Below are 14,025 nucleotides of genomic sequence, written 5' to 3'. Positions count from 1 at the left end.
CCTCCTCACCCTACATCAGTACCCTACTTTACTAACACCCTTGTGGCTGAATGAACACAAATCTCCACATTCGCCCTCCAAAAAAAAGTGGAACACCTTCCCAGAACAGCAAATAGAGACTACATGTGAAATGGGATGTTCCACACAGGTTCCACATATTTCAGAATAAGATGGGAAGCACATCCAAATCTTATGGAGTGTAACTGGCTCCTGAGTGATCTCGGTCCTGACACTAGCCAACCGCAGGTGACACTAGCCTTAAGTATGTAGAAAAGGGTCGACAATTGTCTTCTGTGTTATGCTGTCTCAAAGGAAGCACATTTTACAGCCTTTACTACTCAGTTGTTTGCCTATCATGTGACTGGGGAGAGCTGAGTGGTGGGTGGGAATTAGGCCAGATTAAAATGAGGAAGAACCCCGGAGTTTAAATCAGCTCTTTAATGACACCAGATTTTTTTATTACTAAGTAGGTTACATGAGTATCAGTAATGCTGAGTACCAAAAAGCATGTAAAAACTAGATCTGATGCACGTTGTTAAAATGACGTCGAGTGAAAATGGAAGCGTATCTGTTTTGTGAGACTGGTGACTAAAGAGACTCTTCACAATCACTTCTCTGTGTGAACCGCAAAAGACTGGATTCAACACTCTGGCTGTTAATTTAACTCAGTAGTCATTAATCCAACACTGGATTTTTTTGCTGTGCCGTGTAGGAAGGAAGTGCTATAAAAAAACAAGCAATCCATTGTAGATCTCTCTCTTTCTCTCTCTGTGTGTGTGTGTGTGTGTGTTTTTTATAGACAGCAGATTCAGCAGTGCACACAAATCTCTGCTTGACACCTCTGTCTAATTAGTAAAGAGAAGACGAGGAAATCCTGGACCCCTCTGTTTTGAGAAACAAAAAAAGGCCATGGCTAGCCCTGTAGCTCCAACTACCCCATCAAAATTCCACCCTTTCTTCTACCCTTCTTTATCTCTCTTTCTGTCTGTTTTGAGTACATTTTCACCTTCCCTCCCATTTCCTTTCTCTCTTGTGCCCTTTTCTCCTCCATTGTTCCTTCGATAAAGCATAGCAGCCTTTAATGAATTAGGTTCATTGTGAAGAATGTGTGATTGAAAAATATTTCGGTCTCTCTCTCTCTCTCTCTCTCTCTCTCTCTCTCCCTCTCTCTCTCTCTCTCTCTCTCTCTCCCTCTCTCTCTCTCTCTCTCTCTCTCTCTCCCTCTCTCCTTCTCGTTGTGTGATTCAGTGTTCAGTATGCAGCAGCAGCACACACACACACACACACACACACACACACACACACACACACACACACACACACACACACACACACACACACGCTTTCATTTGGTAAATTGGTTGGGAGATTTTGCATGCCAAGGTCTAAGATTTTTGAACCCACCGGGTGAAGACTGACAGATGTCCAAATACATAAGTACTCTACACATTCCGTATTCACTTCGCTCTCAGACACGTTTCTCTCATCGAGCGGAAAAAAAGGATAAGTACTGGATCTCTGTCAGTTTATTTCTCTTGCCCCATCCCATTATCGCATTAGATCCTCATACTGAGCGCCAGAACTCATCCCAACGACTCAGCAGGCACTCACAGACAATCAAATATGCACTTATTAGCACTCTCATCCTGAATACGGCAATTTAATGACTAAATAGGTCGTTACGGCAATTATCGAAGAGACGCGCTTGTGCTTTACTGGAGAGAGGACATGAGGAGTGTTGGATGAATCAATCATTTTCTCCAAAGGAAATGCCTTTTTTCCTTTTTTTTTTTGTTTGTTTGAAAACTCTTTAATTATGCATGGCCTACTTTTGTCCATATGCTCATATAGCAAGGGTGTGAGAAATAAACATGCTTGTGTGATTCCTTTTCACACACACACACACACACACACAAAATCCTGTGTTCGACTCCTTGACCACAGACACACCCCGGTCTCTTTCTGAGCCAATAAGAATGCAATATGGAGACTACCCACAGTCAATGACCTCACACTCAGAACTGCCAAACACTAAACATGATGTTATGACTGAACCTTTGCTGCACTGCACACATCTCTCTCTCTCTCTCTCTCTCTCTCTCTCTCTCTCTCTCTCTCTCTCTCTCTCTCTCTCTCTCTCTCTCTCTCTCTCTCTCTCTCTCTCTCTCTCTCTCTCTCTCTCTCTCTCTCTCTCTCTCTCTCTCTCTCTCTCTCTCTCTCTCTCTCCCCACTCTTTCAGAAAGACTTTCAGAACAATAAGAACTTATGTGGGAGAACACTGTGTTTTACAGAAAATGGTGTTTTGTGTGTGTATATGTGTGTGTATGTGTGTGTGTGTGTGTGTGTGTGTGTGTGTGTGTGTGTGTGTGTGTGTGTGTGTGTGTGTGTGTGTGTGTGATTGTTAGATATTTGTTTGATATTGATATTTGCTATATGTACAAAAGTTTATGGAAACCTGACCGTAACATTTGTATGTGCTTTTTGAACATCCCATTCCACATCTAGTCTCCATTTGCTGTTAATAATCTACACTTTTTTGGGAAGATGTTCCACTAGATTTTGGAGTGTGGTTGTGGAGATTTGTTCTCATCCAGCAACAAGGGTGTTAGTAAAGTCAAGTACTGATGAAGATGAGGTGAGGAAGCATTATTAAATTTAAGCATTATTTCATAGAACCTGTTTTAGGGCAGAGTGACATTAACCACAAAATACACTCTACTTCCCAGTCCAGTAACAGTTTCGAAGAATAAATACATACAGTAAAAATCGAGTGACAGCAGACTGAAAACTCATTTATTTTCACCACTTTTCTTGCCATCTCTCTCGTTCTCTCTCTCTTTTTCTGCCCTCTATCCATCACTCTGTGGGATGCCTCAGAAAAGGCTTCTGATAGAAAGCAAGGAAAGACAACAAGAAATGAGTGCCTGTCAGGCAGAATGAAGGAAGGGTAGAAAATATGACAGTTAGTGAGAGAGAGAGAGAGAGAGAGAGAGAGAGAGAGAGAGAGAGAGAGAGAGAGAGAGAGCGCGAGAGAGAGAGAGAGAGCGAGAGAGCGAGAGAGCGAGAGAGAGAGAGAGGAAGAGAGAGGAAGAGAGAGAAAGGGAGATGAAACAAACCTGCAGATGTTCAATGAAGCATGCAGAAAAGAGACTGAATCAGGAGCTAACACAGGAGAAACTGCATGTGTGTATGTGTGTTCGTCTATGTATGTGTGCTTGTGTCTTTGAATACTGGATGGCTCCTGTCAGGAAAGTGCCTTCGTGCAGAACAAATGCAGCAGTAGAGCAATCTCGACTCTCTGATGGATGGCCCCATAAGTAGCAAGGACACACACATACACACAAAGCAAAAAACACCATGTAAATATAGAAAAAAAATGTCTCGTTCATTATAATGAAAACTTATGTCCAAAATTACCACATCAGTGACTCAATCAAAACAGAGTAATAACAGTACCCCCCAACACACACACACCCACACTCACAAAGTATACACTACTCAAAAAATAATATTGGTAAAGAAATAAAACTGAGCCATTCATTATGAAGCTGAGGATTAATTGATATGAACTCCTTCTGACCTTTCAGCTTTGTGTGGTACATGAAGTATGAATACAAAGCGTAGCTCTACTGCAGCCCTTTCTGTGACAGGATATATAAAATTACAGGCTTGTTAAAACTCAGATGAAATTGCACGCGCACACACACACACACACACACACACACACACACACACACACACACACACACACACAAATATACTTATATAAATGTATTGAGTGAGTGTCTGAGGGTCAGAGTGACACTGTTGGAGTATGCGTGTAGAATAAACAGGAACAGGAACAAGGAACAACAGCACAACAGAGAGAGAGAGAGAGAGAGAGAGAGAGAGAGAGAGAGAGAGAGAGAGAGAGAGAGAGAGAGAGAGAGAGAGAGAGAGAGAGAGAGAGAGAGAGATACTATGGTGCTAAGACTTTTTCACATTTCAATATACAGTGGTGCAACATTCCTGTACTTGACTAATGTAGCTCCTGTAAAAGTAAAAGCGCTCCTTTTCAATTTCTACTTTAGCACAAGTAGAGAAGTAGTTGATTTTGAATGTACATTCTTCTTCTTTTGGCTGCTCCCATTAGGTGTCGCCACAGCGGGTCATCTGTCTCCATACTACTCTGTCCTCTACATCTGCCTCTATTAAATCAACCACCTGCATGTCTTTTCTTACCACATCCATAAACCTTCTCCTTGGCCTTCCTCTTTTCCTCCTTCCTGATGACTCCATCCTCAGCATTCTCCTACCGATATAACCCATGTCCCTCCTCTGCACATGTCCAAACCTTCTCAATCGGGCCTCTCTCACTTTGTCTCCAAAATGTCCTACATGTGCTGTCCCTCTAATAAATTTATTTCTAATCCTGTCCATCTTCATCACTCCCAAAGAAAATCTCAACATCTTCAGCTCTGCTACCTCCTGCTCCACCTCCTGTCTTTTACTTAATGCCACTGTCTCTAATCCATACAACATCGCTGGTCTCAACACAGTCCTATAAACTTTCCCTTTCACTCTTGCAGATACCCTTCTATCACATATCACTTCTGTCACTCTTCTCCACCCACTCCACCCTGCCTGCACTCTTTTCTTTACTTCTCTAACACACTCTCCATTACTTTGCACTGTTGACCCCAGGTACCTGAACTCCTCCACTTTCTCCACCTTTTCTTCCTGCAACCGGACCCCTCCACTGCCCTCCCTCTCATTCACACACATGTACTCTGTCTTACTCCTAATGACTTTCGTTCCCCTTCTCTCCAGCACATACCTCCACCTCTCCAGGCTCTTCTCAACCTGCTCCCTACTCTCACCACAAATAACAATATCATCCGCAAACATCATAGTTATCATAATAAGATCTCGGAGAACTAGATTTGGTTCAAATCTCCTGCACATCAAATCTTTTTGAGGAGAGCGTTTTACAGGCACACAGTGAGAGTACGCTCACACCACGTAACCTCTCATGAGAAGCGTGAGGCTGTGGTTGTGGTCTCGAGACAGGTTCTCATTTACATTTACATTTGCATTCATGGCATTTGGCAGCATGACTTACAATTAATTCATTTATGAGCAGATGAAAGTTGAGATCTTTGCTCAGAGGCTCAACAGCAGTGGCTTGGAGGTGCTGTGATTTAAACTCAATGCCACTTTCAGAAATGCAACATCTTAGCCACTGAGCTACCATTTTCCTATTTCATTTAAACACAATATATGTATTCACATCAGAGTAGAAAGAGATGTTTTTCTGAACTGTAGTGGAGTGAGGAAGATATTATGAATTTCAATGTAGTGAAGCAAAAATAAATTCCCAGAGTAAATGCTAAAGCAATCTTTCTTATCCAGATCATAAAATAATAGGACCCTAGTGAATTGCAGTGTGTATGCTTTTGTGTGTGTGTGTGTGTGTGTGTGTGTGTGTGTGTGTGTGTGTGTGTGTGTGTGTGTGTGAGAGAGAACCAGGTGCCAGAAGTCAGTCTCCAAGTTGTTCAGTCTGCCTGTCCTCTGTCTGTCTCTGCACATCCGCCCCCTCTCTGTTCCTCTCTCAGGCTTTCCTTTACACGTTCTTTTTTCTCAGCAACGAAGGATCTCTTTCTCTCTTTCTCTCAGATTTATTTCCCCCATTATATTCTGTTATCCTTTGAAAAGCAGTGAACTATAGTGGCCTACAAAGGACCCACCTACATAATGATACAACTAGTGTGTACGTCTGTTGGATAAAATGCAATGAAATAATTATCATGACATCATTAATGTAAGTATGTTATCAAAGGAGACAAAAATCAAAAAGGGAAACAGACACATGATGCTGCCTACTTTCACAATCACTGTATATTAATGATTGTATTATATATAAAGGGCGGTCAAAAATAACTCGTTAATAACGGCACTAATTTTAACAACAGGCGATTAATGCAGTGCGCATTTTTGTTTGACCATTTTTATAAAAAATATAATTAAATAAATAGAAAAGAGCCGAAATTAAAACCTTTAACACAATGCACATTAATTCACGTTGTGCTTTCATTACTCAGATATAAAAATGATAATAAACTCTACCGATTTTTTTTAAATCACTAAACATTTGTTTTACTGATGCGCCAAAGTCTCAAATCAAGCACCAAAATCTGCCATGATGCACAAATCCTGCAAGTAAAACCAGACAGATGAAAACAGAGCCAAAGTTTTAATTTGGTGTCGATTTACACCATAATTACTTTAAAACTTTACAAGAATATTTTTACAAGCTGTCTGTTTGAGCAACTGATTCAGTGCAAAGAAAGATAAGTAAATGTTTTTTTTTAGGTGTCTAATTGACATGAACAAGTTCTTTGAAAAACATTAATGACTTTAGAAACATGTCAAAACTCAATTCTCTATGTTAAGTTTGGTTTCACTAATAAACATATATTTGCATAAAGCCTCCATATTTGTTCATTCCCATGTTGATTAGAGTATGAAAAACTTGAATGTGTTAATTTAAGGTACATTTGGAACGAATAAAAATGTTTGATTAAGTTGCGATTAATCACAAGTTAAATATTTTAATTGATTGGCAGGCCTAGCTGGAGGTGGCAGAGTTGAAGATGCTGTGTTTTTATTGGGAGTGATTAGGGTGGACAGGATCAGAAATTAGTTCATTAATGGGACCATGCAGGTAGGATGTTTTTCAGACAAGGTGAGAAAAGGTTTGGACATGGGGTATACCGGTAGAAGAATGCTGAGGATGGAGCCACCAGGCATGAGGAAAAGAGAAAGGACAAAGAGGAGGATTATGGATGTGGTGAAAGTGGTTTATTTAAAAGAGACAGATGTAGAGGACAGAGCAATTAAGAAACGGATGACCCGCTGTGGCGACCCCTAATGGGAGCAGCTGATAGAAGAAGAAGACGTATAGGTCATGGTCATGTGTAGTCGTTGATAGCCACTAAAAATAATTAATCAACAGTGTCTTTTACCATTTTCACTCACTTAGCATTTTCATTGACATATTAAGTAGAAATCCACCATCCAAACAGGAAATAGAATTCTGAATGCATTTATGCTACATAAGGACACTGGGTAACTCGGCTCGGCTATACAGTTCAAGCGAGATGCCAAGCACAATGCTGATACAGGACGGTGAAAGTTTGAAACCTGATCTGTGTGGGCAGAGTTTACAGTACAAATGAGGAGGTGAGAGAGCAGGAAAGACTGAAGGACTAAAGCGCTGCTGCATCAGCTACTTTAAGTAGCAACGAAGCCAAGCACCATTAACAGCACCTGGTCATGCTGACAATTTGAACCCAGTCACAAATCACATATTCGGTTATAAATGTAAATGTTCATGGTGAGTTTCCTGTTTAAAGTGCTTAATGTAGACAAGGGCATCTGCTAAATGCCACAAATGTAAATGTAATCTTGAGAAATAATTAAAGTGTGGGTTCTACACTGAGATAAGGTGAGGTAAAAAAAAAGAATGCTGTGCTCCTCTGCAGTTGCTCTTGTGTTTAAATGAACATGCACTTTTACCTATTTCTATTCACCGTTTACTTCCTTACTAACCTGCTTGATGGACAGCCAACTAAATACATAAAACCTCCTGGTGTTCTACAATACATTTTCAGATGAGTGTTAATAGTGGTGGCCAACTAATGGATGTGTAATATTGTTGGATGTGTGAGACTGAGACTAAACCTCTTAAACTCCAGAAAATGTGTGGCTTTACTCCAGGTAGTCCTCTGTCTGTCTTTCTTTCTTTCTTTCTTTCTTTCTTTCTTTCTTTCTTTCTTTCTTTCTTTCTTTCTTTCTTTCTTTCTTTCTTTCTTTCTTTCTTTCTTCTTTTTTTCTTTCTTTCACTCACTCTCACATGCACACAAATTGTTACAGGTCTTCAAATCACTTTTCATAGATGTTTAAAGTGCTTGAGCTGAGGGGAGTTTAAAACAAGGTTACTCTCTTAACTCCCTGCTGAGTCTGCCTCTATGTGTGTGTGTTTGTGCTTGTTTGTGTGTGTATTTGTGCATATTTGTGTGTGTTAGGGGAGGGTGCAGGCATGCAATATTTTTTCTCTCTGTTCTGTCTCCATGTCTCAACCCCTCCCCCTTTTAGCCTTGGAGGAAGGACATCAACATAGAGACAGAGAGAAAGAGAGAGAGAGAGAGAGAAAGAGAGAGAGAGAGAGAGAGAGAGAGAGAGAGAGAGAGGACAAGAATCACAGGATGAGAAGGGGGTAGGGGATAAAGTATTAGAAATGGTGAAAGAGAACTGAGGTCAGAGTTTGTGTGTGTGTGTGTGTGTGTGTGTGTGTGTGTGTGTGTGTGTGTGTGTGTGTGTGTGTGTGTGTGTGTGTGTGCACGTGCACACGTGTCCTTGTTTCCTTCCTCCTCTAACTTCTGTCCTCTCTGCACCTGAGTTAGCCTCACTCTCACTGCCTAACACATAAACACACTGGGTGCCACCTCTGCACCCAGTGCAAATGTTCTTTACTGAGTTATATTACAGTTGCTGCTGATTTAACTGTAAACACACTGACTGTACACACAGAGCAGATACAAGCAGTGAATGTGTACACAGTCAAGGGTAAGAAGGGGCAAAAAATGTAATATATCTTAAAATAAAATAAAAATATCTTCAGAAGATTTATGAAGCTTCATAAAAACTATTAATCACACACTACAACATCCCCACCCCCCACCCCCAAACTCATTGTACAACAATGAGTTTGAGAAAGAAGAACAAATAATGCAGTACAGGTGAAAGATGGATGGAAAATATTTTAAACAGCAACAGAACGCACACTTTATGAACGCACACTTTATGATTTCACTCAAGGCCTGAAGGGATGAAGATGAACAGACAGAGATAAAGAGAACAGATATAGACAAGCTCACCTCTGTTCTGTTCACACAGAGGCACAGACTTCCTTTGCAAACCGCCAGGCTTGACATGCAAACCTCAGCCAGAGTACACGACTGTGTGAGAGAGTGAAAGAAATGCAGACAAAGACGTAGGGAGGAAAGGAGGGAGGAGGGGATCCCCACTTCAGTAAACAAATCCGAGAAAGCATCTCCTGCTGGGAAAACGACTGCATTCTTGTAGAGCTTTCACACAAAAAAAAAAACACCTCAATAACGGGTCGGTTCTTCTTCATGTCCTCGTTTTACTGTAAACAGACGAGGAGGTCATCGGCTTGTGATCTGAATCATGTTAGTTTTTATAGCCCCACTTCATTACATTGTGTTAATGTTTATGTATGCATTACACGCTTTATATAAGTTGACCTATTTAATCCTGCTAAAGAGTGGATCGAGTTTTACATCACTACGCTATAACAGTTTCATGTGGGTAGTGTAAATAGCAACATTACTACAGTACATAGCGTAACTGGCAAAAAAAAACCTTATACTTAATAGGAAGTACAACCTGCCACACTACAGGCCCAATTAACATATTTGTATTTATATTAAATATATAATCTTTAAATAGTTAATTATTGATGTTATAATAAGATCACACTTCTACATTTATACAATGTTCACAGGTGATCTTAACATATATATAATCACACAATACAGCATACCGGATTTATAATTACATAATCTTGATTACCAACAGTAAAACTAATCTATAATATTGACACTAATGGTGCAACCACAAGGGTTTACTAATTTTATTTATGTCTATATTTTTTTTAATGTCACCGATTACTACTATGAGCAAAAAGAAACATTTTCTCACTAACCTTTCCTATGCAGATTTGTCCATATATAGAAGTAAATTGCTTCATGTTCTATTTATTTTAATCCCTTTGATAAGCATCTAACAGACAGAAGTTCTATCAATGTTCAAGTGTGTGTATATGTGTTTAGACTTAACAGGTTTGTTCTTGCTCTCCCTCCCCTCATGTCAGAGGGGCCTCTAAGCTTGCAGCCATGCCTGCCAAAGTGCTGCCCCCGCCTCCTCTAAAATTCATTATCTTTTATTGGAGTGATGAAAGAGGGTTACTTGGCTCAAAGAGGTGGACCGTGTCTTCAAACAGAGTGCCAGCCTGCGACAGACAATGCTGTGGCGGCACTTTGAAACTCTATACACACTCACACTCGTTCCCTCTTTAGTGCCTGTCCAACACACACGCACACACACACACACACACACACACACACACACACACACACACACACACACACACACACACACACACACAAACACACACACACACACACACACACACACACACACACACACACACACACACACACACACACACACACACATCAAGAGGCACCCTCTCATTCTCTCTTTAATGCACACAGATTATCACATCATTTCTCCGATTAGTCTGTGCAAACACACACAGACACGAAGCCACACACACACACACACACACGCACACACGCACACGCACACACACACACACACACACATTTATGGCAAAAGAGATATAATAATATAATGTGAAACTGAACATTTGTTTATATCATTGTACATTGTATATATAACATTGTTTATATCACATAGGCTAATCAACAACCTTTTTTTCTGGTTTGGTATAAGGAAATTGAACTGGGCCAGCATACATTACAAATGCAAAATGTTTCCTCTTTTTTGTCTTGGCTTTTTAATCGCTCTCCTGTGCTAATTAACTATTTTTCATAAAAAAAAACTCACAATCCTCGGCTCTCTGTTCTGCTGTCCATTCAATTAACCACTGATGCTTCCTAATCCACCAGTCCCTTATTTGAGTGCGCACACACACCACACACACACACACACACACACACACACACACACACACACACACACACACACACACACACACTGCCATATACACAATCTTTAATGACCCCTTGTACAAGCAAGACACACTGCATGGTGCCACCCAATCCACCCCTCCCTCCCTCATTTCAAATGACCTTTCCCAGTGAGTATGCATTAAACAGGCATACCTAAACTTTAGCAAGCAAATGGAAAAGTACTGAGACATCTTGCGTTCTTTCTCGCTCTCTTCAAAGCATAACTTTGGCACTGTAGCTACTTCCAGTCAAGACATATTTTTATTGTGGGTCTTAAATACTTGATTAAATGTATAGACCTTCCTAGACAAACCAGAAATGTTTTACATTTCAAATTCAATTAATGTTAAAGACACCTATCAGGACTGATAAAATTAATTTTGCAGAGGTGACCACTGGTATTTCTTCTTGTATCTACTCTATTAGCTTCTGAATAGCTTTAGAGTTATCTTTATCCTTGTCCTTTATTAAGGATATATTGTTAGTGTGTTGTTCGAAGAAGCATTGTAACTTGAACAAAGAAAGTGAAAGTACTCACCTCACCACAATGGGATAACATGCTATCTGCCTGCATCCCTCTCTGCAAGCGTTGTTGAAGCAGATGCACATGCCCTGTGGCCGACGTAGGTGGCATGGACTGCATGCTGCCATTGTGGAATCCACCCAAGGGAATGGTCCCCATTTTGGAAGCATGGGGCTCAGGATCGAAATGCCGCAAAGGCTTGGTGTTGTTCAAAGAGAAAGTTTCTGGACACATGTTGCAGGAGGGTCCTTTGTTGAGCTGCATTTGGGCAGATTTTGTCTGTGATTGTTGCATGAGTATTTTGAGACTGTTACTGTTAGGCTGGCTGGCTGTGATGGCTTTGTAGAGCTGACTAGACATGTTGGGTGCTTGACTGTTCTGTGAGTTGAAGGGACATCCCTGTGTAGAAGGCTGGGTTCCAGGCTGAGTTGGACCAGCTGGGCTAGGGTGTTGTTTTTCTGTTCTGTAAGGGGGCGATGGCCTGGTGGAACCTGATGTTGGGGGTATACCACTCAGATAATTTGCTTGGGAGCCCTGGACAGCAGAATTGGAGCCTCCAGATGGAGTATTTCCTGGAAGGAGGGGGTTTTGCGGACTAAAAGGTGGCTGAGCAAGAGCTGGACTTGCAAGCTTCTCTGGTCTATATGGGGGAGAAGGTCCAGCAGATGGTGCTGGAGTTATGCTGGAGATAAGAGAGCTTTGCGGACTCTGGATGCTGCTGGCTGGGCTAAAGGGCTGCTGGTGGGGGGATGAATTAGGAAGCTTGTCCCCTGGTCGATAAGGTGGAGATGGACCAGCCCAAGAGGATCCCTGCTGGCCCAGTGAGGGCATACCTGTCTGAGCTGATGGTGGCCCTGCACCACTGGTGGAGTGATGCTTACTGTTGGATGCCAACTGCTGAAGCTGCTGGGCACGTGACACTTCACGCCAACTGGAAGTGGGCCTGTTGGAAAGTGCGGCTGAAAGCATTGGCGATCGAGCTTGATTTTGGCCCTGGGAGGAAGAAGAAGAAAGGGGTGATGCTGAAAGTGGGGAAGGGACAGGTTTGGATGAATGGGGTAAGGTATAAGGAGCACCAGTTGGACTAGGACCCATCTGGGGAGAGCCTGCCTGGGAAAAACCAGGGGACTGGGTTAGATGCGCTTCCAGGTGTGAAGCCCTTTGTGGGGAACGTTTAGGAGTTCCACTCCCCTCTAGGTGTGCAAAGCTTCCAGCACTACCTGTTTGCTCATCTACTTTGTTCCCCAATATCTTCTCTATGTCCAATTCAGGTAAAGTAGGGTCAGGGTTCTTTGTAAGCTCATCCAGAATCTCTTGAAGCTCCTGTTCCACAGAAGGAGCTGCTGAGTTCCCATTTGGATTATAGGTAGGTGCCAGACTCCCTGAACCTACAGCTGTTGCTCCAGGGCTTGGCTTGGAAGGCATATTGTAAGGAGAACCCAAACCATTATTGCTGTTCAGTCTGTTTCCTTCCAACCCAGTACCTTGGCTTCCCATCCCAGTCCCAGAAGGGAAGGGGTGCTGGGGGTAACTTGGACCCGTGGCCAGGGTAACATCCTCAAGGCATAATCGCTTGGCACTGCCCTGGGTCATTGAGGTATCACAGACCCCGTTTATGGAAGAAGCACCATCAACGGCTCCAGTCAGCTTCCTTTTCACTCCTGGCATCTTAGGAAAGAAAAAGATAACACCATTAGAAACATCATTTGCTTAATTACTATTTATTATACTTGTAAAGTTATGAACCAAACATTTAATAGTCCATATTTACACACTGCTGTTAGTGAACATTTGTGATGTATAATCAATGATGAATAGACACTGATCACATCAGCAACTCAGCTGCCTTTCTATTTGTGTCAGAATACAGATCATTTATCATAACCACTTCCTTTACTGCCACAGTCATCCCTTTGTAAGTGTATCACATTTACCCCATGTTTTATAGCCCAGATCTTTAAAGAGCCCCCTTGGTGGATTAAAAACAAAAAAGATCTGCCAATCATAAAGCACTTAATAACATTCTGAGATACCGATATGTTTGCAAAAATGCATACCAGGAACAGCACAGAGTGATTTTACTGTTGTGCTGCATATCATCGAGAGGATGCCTACTGGCATAGATAAAGATGTAGCTATTTTACAAGTTGAAAAAAGAAGAGGTCAAAAACTGTGATAGTGGATTAATTCAGATGAAGACCAGTTAAAGATGTGTGAAATTGAAAAAATGGCCTAAGGCTACTGTGGGTAATGTCATGCTAGAAAGTGTATTCACAGAGACAACCCATAATACAGTCTGTGTAAGAAAAAAGAAGTACAGTGAATGAGTTTATTTAATAATAGTAACCACATGATACCATTAAACCTCAATTTCTTAGTAATATTCCATAAGAAAGGAGGAGAAAGAAAACCACATTAAAAAAAAATCATTCTTAGCAGTTTCCCTTTGACAGAAAATGTCCAGTTTATGTAGACACACACAAGATACAGTATATTTGTACATACAGTAAATGTGTGTGAATAAAAGAGGTGTGACCCATGTAATCAACTTCCTAAACACACACACACTCTTTCCGTTCCACTCTTCCTCCTCCACCTCTCATCACCCAGTTTTCTTTTTTCCCCTCAAGATGTGTTTTCTCATAGATTTGAAAACAATAGAACTCAGGCGACACACCTTCC

At 41.4% G+C, this 14,025-nt stretch overlaps 1 protein-coding gene across 1 annotated transcript in view; it reads right to left on the bottom strand.

Moving 5' to 3' along the window:
* The window catches only part of LOC310725761 (uncharacterized protein), a 72,378-nt gene that overhangs the window by 14,759 nt on the left and 43,594 nt on the right, over positions 1–14,025 (bottom strand). Inside the window, exon 2 of the mRNA XM_083540784.1 lies at positions 11,359–13,011. Within this exon, the coding sequence (XP_083396910.1) occupies positions 11,359–13,011 (1,653 nt within the window). The remainder of the gene's footprint in view (positions 1–11,358; positions 13,012–14,025) is intronic.

The sequence above is a fragment of the Silurus aristotelis genome, assembly GCF_946808225.1.
Source record: "Silurus aristotelis genome assembly, chromosome: 5".
Taxonomy (NCBI): Eukaryota; Metazoa; Chordata; class Actinopteri; order Siluriformes; family Siluridae; genus Silurus; species Silurus aristotelis.
Note: the sequence above shows the minus strand (reverse complement) of the source record. Positions and strands in the feature narration are given on the sequence as shown.